We start from the raw sequence: 11,105 nt of genomic DNA, 5'->3' as shown, positions 1-11,105 counted from the left end.
ACCATCGCCACCATCGCCACCATCGCCACCATCGCCACCATCGCCATTTTATTTCGTCCCTTTTTGCAGAATGAACCTAACTGAAGTAGGAGCGCTTCCCCCCCCCATTCGAACCACCACCTGATCAGCTTTTAAAACGACCCAATCGTTTTCCCCATTTTTGCCGCTTCACATCAGTATGAATAATTTTAATTAACCCGTAAAGCCCGCTTCCCACAAATCGCTGGAGTCTTTTTTTTTTTTTTTGTCCCCTTTTGTAAAAGAAGAAAAGAGGCATTCCGTCATTTGAACGGAGCAGAGAAAAGTGAGCAACCGGGGTGATGAGAAACACTTCTGAGAATTTTAGGAATGACAAAGAGGGTCTTCCCCGTGGTTGATACACACGTCATTCGCTAGGCATGGTATGCACGTGGGGTATGTGTCCAGTTTGCATGTCGTCTCGTCACACTGCGTTAGCGCATTTCAGTTGGGTGCCCTCTTTGAGCGGTTCGCTCTCCTCACAGTTGGGGCTCGGAGTTACACCCCTAATTGCTCACTTTATTTTTCTCATTTTTTTAATCTATCATAGATACGAAATGGGTACCACTTTGTGTGCCTCGACACAATTACGTTTCCCCCGTTCACCAATGCCTTTGCATAGATCCACGCGACCGTTCATTATGTATGTTCTGATAAGGGAAAATTTATATGTCGGTATTTAACGCGCGTAAAAAAGGGAGGTATATATATATATATATACATATATGTATATCTGCGTCACTTTATATGCTTTGAATTTTCCAGTTTTTCTTTTTTTTTTTTTTTTTGTACACATGAAATAAGTGACAAGTTCGTATACACCCCAGCAGGGAGGGTCCTTTTAACATTAAAATAAATCCGCCCCGTAGCGAACTTAACAGATTTGTTTGCTTTAACTAAATTTAAAAGAAAAAAAAAATTGCACACAAGAGGGTAACCCTTGATCATAATTGGGTCACAATTGAGGAGCAATATCGGCCTTCAAAGTGACAATGCGTAAGGGCGCCGCACATCCGATAATGGCCAGCTAAGAGAAAAAAAAAGCAGAAAAAAAGAGAGAACCAAATCAGGCAAAGGAGAGAGGTGCGAACACCGCGCAGGGAAGAAGCCACACGTAACACTTGTGCTTATACGTACTCCCACACGATACACTCATGCACAGGCGCGCGCATCTGCGGCTGCGCCCAGCTAGCATGAACAGGCCACGCACTGCGTGTACCAAAAATAATGGATGCTCCTAACAATCGCAGTAGCATGAGATACAAGAACATCGAAAAAAATAAATCGGACACGTTGAAGCTAAAGAAAAAAAACTGCGTCTTTATAACCTGCTTTATTTTTTACACCTTTTTTTTATCCACCGTAAATAGTTTTTATAAGTATTTGCACCTAAGAACGTCACGCTTCATTTTGACTTACTCGAATATCTTGTACTTGGTATCTTTTTTCTCGTTAAACAACCAGGTGAGTGGGTCTCTCTGCATTCACGTCGCTCTGCATCTGATGATGAATGCGGATAATCTCCCCCCCTCCGTTGGGTCCATCCTCCGGTAGAAGCATCCCCATGAGAAAAGAAAAAAAAAAAAAGAAAAAAAGACGGCGTGATGGAAGGGGCACTACTTGGGCTTATCACCCAAAAATGCTCCAATAACAAAAGTGACCTTTTTTTTTTATACGCCTCCGTGCAGGTCGAATTGCTGATAGGACTGCAGAATGGCATTCTCCCTGTAGACAATTTTCTCAGGGAGGTTAAGAAAAAACTTCGAAGCATTGACTTTTTCCTCGTGCACCATGTGGTCCGCTGTGTGTACCAGTTTTGGAAGTTCGTGATCAGGCGGCGGATAAGGGTAAGCGCGGTCAAGTGAGCGGTCAAGCGGGCAGCCAGGCGATCAGCCAACGAGCGTCTAAATGAACACACGTTAGTAAAGTGCCCTTGGTCCAGAATGCAACACGAAACGTACAACCCTAGAGCTACACCTAAACCTAGACCTAAATCTAAACCTAAACCTACTCCTAAACTCTAATCCCTAAACCTAAACCTAAACCACAACATTTCCCCCCCGTGCCAGGTGAAGACATTTTGCAAACTCGGGGTGTTCCTATCGATTGCCAACTTTTTAATTCAAAAAAATATCCAAAACGACTTCGTCAGGATAACCTTTTCTTCTTTTTTTTTTGTGTCCCTGTTCATTCTTCACATGTGCTTCAAAATCGGGATGCGGGATTTTATGGTTTTCCAATGGTACTCCACAAAGGGAGGAAAAAAAAACGAACACAACAGCCTATATAAAGAGAAGAAGAAGCCGTGATTACGCATTACTCACACGGCGTGGTGTCTACTTCGGCACAGTGTACATACCTAGTTATGTACCCACATGTATACCCCCTCTCTCGTTAACTTCCCCCTCTCCCACCCCCCTGCAGCGATTTACTCATGAACGAATTGGGGTTTCTCCTAATATTTCTATGCCTGTCCGATAGTCACCATTTGAGGCACTCCAACACGCTGGTGATATGTGCCCTGCGACTAGTCGCGTTTAAAATTTTGTTCGGCTCAGCCGTGCACAAGCTTGGTAATGAAAAGTGTGCGCGTGGGGGATGAGCCAGTTCAGAGGAGAGCAGTGGAGTGTTATTCTATATATGCATATATATATATATGTTTTTTTTTTTTTTTTTTTTTTTTCTCTCCCCAGTTTACAACAGCCCCCAGTGGATGCACCTGGAGGCCTGCCAAAATTTATTTTTCTGTCAACCAGCCCCCTCGATACTTTCGCGTAATTCTAGCAAAACGGTGCAAATTCGCAGACGTGCAAGCGCACATATGGAGGGCACGCGTAGGTAGCCACTCGACTGCTTAATCGAATTGCTCATCAAGATATGCCAAAGCGCGTGCGTTGCTTCCCCCCCTCCACTGCAGATATCGCCAATTGCACATTTAACAAAAAGATAATTTGCTCCCTGGTCTTAACATCGGAGGTGAGGAGAGCGACATCTCGATTGGAGCACAGTGGCATTGCCATTATTGCCATTGCTGTCATTATTCCCATTATTTCCATTATTGTCATTATTTCCATTATTGCCACTATTGCCATTATTGTCATTATTGTCACTATTTCCATTATTGCAACTATTGGCATCATTTTTATTTTTTTTCCCCCTTTTTTAGCTTTTACTCTCCTGGCTCATATTCTGTTCCTCAATTTTAAGGCTAATTTTTTTTACTCTCTTTGTGGGTTAGTGCAACTGGAAAAATAATACAAAAAAGGAGTTACCATTATTGTGTGCAGGCGACATATGCTGTCGTGAGCATGGAAGCGTGTCGAACCATTTGCACAGCTTAGCTTAGCGATGTGGATGGCAGACATCACAATGGTGTACCTCACAACTCGTCGCGTCTACATCTTTCATTTCCCCCCCTCCCCTTTTGCAGCTATTCACATAACCTGCTATATCATCTGCAATTATATTTTTTTTTCGTACTTGTGTCTAATTTTATTTTTGTCCTCCCTTGACGATTCGATTTTAAATTATTTTTCCCATTCGAGGGAGATCCCCGCCCTGCACGAAGTAACTTGACTGCGTCGTCACGGCATAGCGCGCTTAGGTGCCACAGAGCAGCGTACAATATGTGATGTGTGGAGCGCTGTATTGGTACTTTCCCCTGTGTGTTTACCCATTTGTTTGGTTACCTATTTGCTCATTTGTTTGATTTCCCTTTCCTCCTTTCAGAACGGCGCGCCCATCAACACCGTGACCTTTTTGCTCGTCGGTTTCGTCAACCTCGTCATTCTTCTCTTCTACGCCGTAATGCTTCGTTCGGATGGGACGTTCGCAGTGACGTTTTTCCGTTTGCCCCCTCTCTCCTACATTAGCATATATTTTACGCACCCATCTGTGTGTATCCCTTTTACGCCCCCTTTTTTTTTTAGCTAATCGTCCTTATAAACCTCGTCCCCTTCGTCGAGTACATTTAAAAAGAGAAAGCAAAAATGACAATCGGATTTTGCACATGCATGAACAACATTTCCTGTTTTTTTTGTTTTTTTTTTTTCCCACCCTTCTGCTGTGCAGACAATGGAAAATTGACGATTTAAAGTGCTTTCACCTTTGCTACTACCTTTTTTATGAACTCTGTCCTCTAAATATTTGCAATTCGTATGGTACTTAGGAGGATGGCGAGTGGACATGGGGTTCTCCCATGTTTGACCTTTTCTACATCATGTGGTCATGTGGGGCGTTTTTTTAAGCCCCCCCCCCTTCGCACGTGTGCATACATACTTATGTGCAGTTTTCTCTCCATGTTCCCACCTTCGCGCTTTCCTTTCCCCTTTATGTTGATTCCTCCACGAACAGCCATGCTAACATACACACGCACAAGCACAAGCACAAACACACACAGAGAAGAAATAATCATAGAGGAACTGCACAAGATTGGGAAGAGATACCAATGGAAGTCCTTCAATTTTTGTTATAAGGCAGGTAAGTGAGAGGGTGATAATTAACGAATCCTACTTGGGAAGTGCCACTTAATTGTTTGTTATTAAGCAATCGTAGGGGGGACAACTCGCGGACCTTTCCTCCTTTTTCATATTTTCTCTGTACGGGTCGTGCATGTGTTGTTAAGTTTTTTTTTTTTTCTTCTTCCTTTTATTTTTTTTCTTCTTTTTTTTTTCCCCCCCTTTTAGGCGACTTAAATGAGATAGGTCCCATCCTGTGGTGGGGACACGTGCCCAGACTGGAGTGGAAGTTTTATTTTTTCGCTGACCAGATCAGAAATGAGAAATATGAAAGGGACAGGTACCCAGTTTATGTTTGTTCCTTTTTGAAGAAGCTGTGCATTCGGGAGGGGCAATTGGTGACCCTGTTCGAGGTAGCTAAGCTGTGTGCAGGAGGAGGAGAAGGTTCCCTCAGTACATGAATCTATGTCTACACATGAACGGTCGCGCCTCCTTTATTTGCATCCCCCACCTGAGCATACTTCTAACCTGCCTATATTCCCCCCCTTGTGTCGTTTCCCCATTCAGGGCGAACAAATGGGACGAGTGCCTTACCTACTCAGGTTGACATTTTACGACTACAAAATGTCTATGGCAGGTAAATCGCAGCAACGTGCATTCGTCCCGTCCTGCCTACGTTCAAACATCTCATCACGCCTACATTTGCGCACCCTTTTAATCAACCCAGACGAGAAGAAACACGAAGAACCCACGACGGACTCCAATTTAGAGGTAAAAAAAAAAAAAAAAGTAGCTCCCTTTTTTTTTTTTGCGTAAATGGCAATAGTGAGGCAACCATTTGGGGATAAGTTCGTCTGTGAAAAAGGGGACACCCATTATAGACCCCTCCCCTCCATGAGACCTTTTCTTCACGCAACAAATTTGCATGTTCCCCTTCCCCTTTCCCCCCCCTTTTTTTGATCCCTTCTAAAAAATCCGTGCAGAAGGAGCCCAAATGGGAGTTCGGGAAGTACTGGCTACGGAGAAAGGTCCGGGTTATCAAGACGTTGAGGCACCGGGGGGAGTTAAGCGACTGAATGAAAGATCTCGGGGTATTGTGCCTGTGTCTATGGCGAACCTTTTGTTTGTGCATCCTGTGTTAGTTAGCTCATGTGTATATTTCCCCCCGAGGAGGGGCATCTGCATGGTGTACTCACCCCTCTACACACAACGATTTTGAAGCATGTTCACTTCGCTGAATAGACTTTTTAAAAATTAAAACCTTTGTCGCGTAGACGCTTGTCCTCCTGGCAGCTTCGTGAGCAGTGTGCAAACTCGTACAGGGATGCTTCCTATGCATCGCGACCACAGCCTTCCTAACGCTCCCCTTAGGGTCACAAAATGGAAATTAAAAGGTGATCAATTAAAAATGAAGGTTACGGAGAAACACAACGGGGGACATATCAAGGTGAAAGAATTGTCTCTTATGTTCTGCGCAGATGAGAGCAGCGTTTTTTTTTTTTTTTTTTCTTTTCGAAATGGGTTAAAGTTGGTCAGCGTAGGGGTAGTAGCACTTTGATGATTCATTTAGCAGACGTGTACTGCGAACGTTTGTGAGGGGAACTTCAAAATGGCGATGCCGCTGCTACTGCATGTTGGGCATGCGCAATCGGGTACTGTTGTTATTTCGCCTAGCAACTTCGCCTCACAAACCAGTGTCGCGTTTTCTCACAGCGGATACACGTACCATGCAATTGAGCGCAGGGGGGAAGCGTTCCTGGAGGGAAATGTTTAAAGGCATATGTTTCATGATACACGCGGAAGGGGGTCATTTTTATCATTTTTCTTAATTTTCCTTTTTTTTTGCATTCCTTTTTTTTTTGATTTCCTTTTTTTAGTTTTTCTCCAAAAAAAAATGGGTAAAGCTCTTTGCAGATAGGAGTCCCAAAATGGCAGCGAAATAGAAAGGGGAAAAAAAAAAAAAAAAAAGGCACCATGAGAAGAAATAACACTATAGGAAAAGGTGATTTACATACAAATTTGCCGCTCCTTTTTTTTTTGTGAAAGCTGCTGAAGAGCAGGAATGTAAAATGTACGTCATACGTACGAATTGAATGGAGGCAAATGCAAATGCGAATGCATTTTTATGCCTTCCCGTTTATGTGTACATTATTGTACACGGCATGGTTGGCAAAGTTCATTCTGCGCTTACGGACGGAGTGTTAAGTGATTGTTTGTTTCTTGGCCTCTTTCTTCTTTGCCTCGTTGCTTCTTTGCTTCGTTTCCTCTTTGGTTCTTTTTTTTTTTTTGTGTGATGCTTGGCGACGTGCTGTCCCCGCGCGAGAGCTCGCCAGTTGGTAAAATCCCCCCACTTTTTGTACCCCTCCCCCCCAACTCGTGATTTCCCTCACCCGTGGGTAGGCTATGTTTAGTGAGGACGTTTGCCAACCCTGTTAGCAATATGCCGTTTGAAAATGATATAAAAAAAAGAGGGAGTAAAAAGAAAAGAAAAAAAACATCCCTCAGGGGGGAGGAGATCGACGAGGACCTTATTGGAATTGCCAATCTGTTCCATGACCAAGGGGAGGACGACGACGTCAGCGATGGGAGCGATGGGAGCGATGGGAGCGATGGGAGAGATAGGAGCAATTTCGACGAGGAGGAGGAAGACGACGACGATGAAGAGGATGACGAGGAAGTCGACGATGAAGAGGAAGGCGACGATGAAGAGGAAGGCGACGATGATGAAGAGGATGACGAGGACGACGAGGAAGGCGACGACGATGATGACGAGGACGAGGAGGAGGAGGAAGAGTATGACTCCGCCAGCGAAGTGAACAATGTGCAAGTAAAACGGCACAGGCGCATGCCAATCGCGGGGGGACACAGCTCACTGGCGGAGAACGACGAGCGGGAAGTCGCCCCGACAAAGAAAAAGAAGAATGAAGGGCAAAGCGGAGCACAAAGTGGGGCACAAAGTGGAGAACAAAGTGGAGGACATAATGATGGGAAAATTGTACCAGGTGAAGAACCAGGTGAAGAACCAAGTGAAGGGCGAAGCAAAAAACAGACAAAGAGAATGACCCCACAAGATCGCAGCGAGTGCTTCATCAGCAAAGACTTCATTAAAAAGGTGGGACAGCTGAACAACATTATTAACCATCAAAACCCATTCGAAAGTGACTCCAGCTTTCACCAAATATCAAACATAATTGAATTACGTGTAAGACAGATAATTGAAGAAGCCAACAAATTTTATCAAAAGAGAAAAAGATACTGTATTAACAGATTTTTAAATCTCAACGACTTCACCAACTCTTGTCATTATTTGAATGTAACAATTCCATACAGATATCAGGTTAGCTTACATCCTGATTTGTATTCCCAACATGAGGGGATGCAAAATGGGAGAGTGAGGTGGAGGTTGGTATCTAAGAAAGGCTTTAAGAATGTGAAAAATAAAATGAAAAAAAAGAAAAGAAAAAAAGGCTACCTCCAGAAAGGCAGAAAAAAGAAGAGGCGGAATAATTTCAACCTTAGTGCCGCCAAAATATTCAAGGAGTTTCAAACTCAGCAAAATAGGAGAACCAACTATTACAGGGAATTCGCCAACAGGGAAAAAGGGAAGGAGAAAAGGAGCCCCATTGGGGGGCCAAGTGGCGAAACTGGTGGAGAGGGAAGCGGCGAGGTTGGCATGCAGGGTGGCATCCAGGGTGGCATCCAGAGTGGCATCCAGAGTGGCAGCCAGGGGAGTGGCGATAAGGAGAAAGCAAAATGTTCCAGTAGGGACATGGATGAAACGGTTCGCAGCGGGGTAAACGACTTGTTGGGTGCCCAAAGGGAAAATGAAAAGGAGGAGCAGGAGCGGGGAGACGTAGGAGCAGACGCAGGAGGAGACGCTGCGAAGGAACCCTTTAGTCTCCCCGATGATTCGTCCAGTAAGGACAACCCAGAGGTGAATGCCTCCGTCGAAAAGGAGGGAGGCAATCCTTGCGAAAATGAGGAGGCGGAGAGGAACTCTGCCAAAGGGGCTGCAGAGAGCGGCAGCAGTCAGAAGGCCCTGAGCGTGAACGACGGGCAGGATGAACAGAAAGGCCTCGCGGGCAGTGATGCCCAGAGCAGTGTCGCTCATCATGATGGTAACCAGGGCAAAGATCACGACCACAGTGCGAGTGACCTGCTGGCAGAAATCACGAGAGACGTGGAAAGCGAAGAGATCGGTAACGGGGACCCACTGAGAACTGTCAATGAAGGCCCCCCCGAGGGAGAAGGGCTGGGGGATGAACAAAAGCGCGATGAAGGTAATGGAAGAGTAGAAAGTGACAACGTAGGGAATGGTGATATTGGGAAGGACAGGAGCTGCCCGCGGGAAGGTCCCCACTGTGACCGCGGCGGAAAGGACAGTCACACGGTTGGGATGGGCACCCAGAGCGGTGAGGAAGATAACAACCTACTGCACTACAACTTGTATTTGCAAAAAAATAAAAAAATAATAAAAAATATTCAAAATTTTTTGCTGAGCGATATGCAGAATGTGCTCCCCGTGGAGGCCAACATGACCATTTTTTGGTTGTTTATACAAAACCGTTGTAAGAAGAGGAAGAAGGAGAAGAAACTGAACGGACAAAGTTCCAGCATTGGGGGGGATTACTACTACGCTTGTGGCTCAGGGGGGAGCAATGAACGGGGGAAGAGCGCCCCGGTGCATTTTGACTACCAGTGCTACGAAATGTTGTACAGGGTGGACAGGAGGGGGCGGGACTTACACAGCCACCGGGGGTTCGCAGACAGGCACGGAGATAGTAACAGAGACAGCCACGGAGATAGCCACCGAGACAACCACAGAGACAGCCACAGAGACAGCCACAGAGACAGCCACAGAGACAGCCACAGAGACAACCACAGAGACAACCACAGAGACAACCACTTGGATCGCCAGCGAGGCAACATTTTCCTGCTGCCCAAGTTTTACCCCATAAACAAGGAATACGCCATTCTGTCAAAGTACATTTTAGAAATCATAAAAGACATAATAAACTACCGAGTGAACTTTTTTGACTACAACAACATTTTACACATATTTACAACATCAAAGGAGATTAACAAAATACTTGCAAATATTTTTTTCTTCCTGTTCAACGAATTGGATCACAACTTGGCATTTAATAATATGTATGCATCACTGATGCTGTTAATTTTAGTGGATGGAATTATAAAGAATTTGACACCCATTTTTACTGCCTACAAATACTGAAGATGCTAATTCATGTGATTCTATATGAACATGATTTAAAATTAAAAAATATTTATCTCATTTTGTTAGTAAAAAGAAAGGCATGTGATATACTGATAAACTTTTGTTCCGCCTTGAGGAAAAAAATAACAACGAAATTATTAACATAGACTATTATTTAATTTACATTTTAAGTAAATTATTGACTCATAGGAAATGTACGTATATGCATATCTACGTATCGTATTATTTGATTTATTTAATGCCTTTAAATATTCACTTGAAATTCTTTTTAGCGTACACTCCTAATTTTTTGAGAATATTTTTTAAGAAGTATTTTTACCACCAGAATGTGTACAGCAGGATGAGCGGCATGACGAGCGGCAGGACGGGCGGCAGGACGGGCGGCAGGACGGGCGGCAGGACGAGCGGCGGATTGCCAGTGTCGCCTGAGGAGACCGAGTTAAATGAGCTCTTTAACTTTTTTTTCTTTCACATTTATACGCTCATACAGGGGTCCCTGTACAGAATTTTCAAACATATGAACAATATCCTTGTGTTGGATAATGCCGCTACTTGCAGCTACTTAAACTACTTAATGGATTTTATCATTAAGTATGCCGATTACCATTTGCCGCTCCTTTTATCCATAATGACTGTCCTGGGCCGGGGCTCCGCCGCTTTGATTACTGCTACAGTGCGCCGTAAGCGTGGATCGAAGCGGTTGAGGGGACATCCCAAACAGATGCACTCACGACGACGGGGTGAAGCACTGCGGCGAAGGGGTTCAGAGCGAGGTAACAAATCTGCCAAAGTTAGAAGAAAAAAAATAAAAAAAAACAGACTTAAAAAGGAACGCAGGAAAAAATCGAAGAAGGAAGAAGCGCTCCTCGACGTTGGCGCTGTTCGAGCGTACGAACACCAACACGATGTGCAGAAGTTAGAAAAAAGGAAAAATTACCTAAAACATGTTAAGAAAATTTATGATTATTATGCCAGGCAAAACCAAAGTACCAAGGATGACAATGTGTACGTGGGTCACTATAACAACGGGGACGATCTGGACGACCTGGACGATCGAGGAGATCTAATTTCAACAGAAAACATGAACATCACTGATGGGAATAAAAAGGGATTCCTCACAGCGTATGTAAAAAAAAGAATTTTGCTAAACAAGACACTGCTGCAGAATATGATGCACACAAATCAGTTGCATGCAAACATTGCCGTAAATAAAATGCTTTGCAAAATTTTAAATAAATTTGAAAAAAGGAGAAACAGAAAGGTATCCCGTCGTCGGAGCAGGGACGATGGTTTGCTTCTCTACAATTCGTGTTACTACTTTTTGTATACCCTCTGAGGGGGAGGGGTGGAAAAAAAGAAAAAAAAAAAGGCGAAGCCTGTAATGTGGAGAAAGG

The 11,105-nt window shown here is 44.2% G+C and overlaps 3 protein-coding genes across 3 annotated transcripts in view; all 3 read left to right on the top strand.

The window, feature by feature from the left end:
- PCYB_051660 (hypothetical protein) overlaps positions 1 to 316 on the top strand; it is a gene marked incomplete at its 5' end in the record, with an annotated part of 1,833 nt that extends 1,517 nt beyond the window's left edge. The window contains one exon of the mRNA XM_004221047.1: positions 70 to 316. Within this exon, the coding sequence (XP_004221095.1) occupies positions 70 to 84 (15 nt within the window). The 3' untranslated portion in view covers positions 85 to 316. The remainder of the gene's footprint in view (positions 1 to 69) is intronic.
- Positions 317 to 1,245: 929 nt separating this feature from the next.
- PCYB_051650 (hypothetical protein) lies at positions 1,246 to 5,082 on the top strand (the record flags this gene model as incomplete). The annotated part of the gene is made up of 14 exons (XM_004221046.1): positions 1,246 to 1,482; positions 1,707 to 1,865; positions 2,088 to 2,323; positions 2,443 to 2,591; positions 2,712 to 2,792; positions 2,936 to 2,994; positions 3,185 to 3,251; positions 3,449 to 3,585; positions 3,748 to 3,822; positions 3,948 to 3,982; positions 4,090 to 4,178; positions 4,372 to 4,497; positions 4,704 to 4,815; positions 5,043 to 5,082. 14 exons carry the CDS (start codon positions 1,246 to 1,248, stop codon positions 5,080 to 5,082), a joined length of 1,602 nt encoding a protein of 533 aa, XP_004221094.1.
- A 1,833-nt stretch (positions 5,083 to 6,915) lies between these two features.
- PCYB_051640 (hypothetical protein) lies at positions 6,916 to 11,047 on the top strand (the record flags this gene model as incomplete). The annotated part of the gene is made up of 4 exons (XM_004221045.1): positions 6,916 to 7,812; positions 7,849 to 9,708; positions 10,052 to 10,129; positions 10,202 to 11,047. 2 exons carry the CDS (start codon positions 6,916 to 6,918, stop codon positions 9,706 to 9,708), a joined length of 2,757 nt encoding a protein of 918 aa, XP_004221093.1. The 3' UTR covers positions 10,052 to 10,129; positions 10,202 to 11,047.
- Positions 11,048 to 11,105: the final 58 nt, after the last annotated feature.

The sequence above is a fragment of the Plasmodium cynomolgi genome, chromosome 5, assembly GCF_000321355.1.
Source record: "Plasmodium cynomolgi strain B DNA, chromosome 5, whole genome shotgun sequence".
Lineage (NCBI taxonomy): Eukaryota > Apicomplexa > Aconoidasida > Haemosporida > Plasmodiidae > Plasmodium > Plasmodium cynomolgi.
The sequence above is the reverse complement of the archived record's forward strand: the minus strand, read 5'-3'. Positions and strand labels throughout refer to the sequence as shown.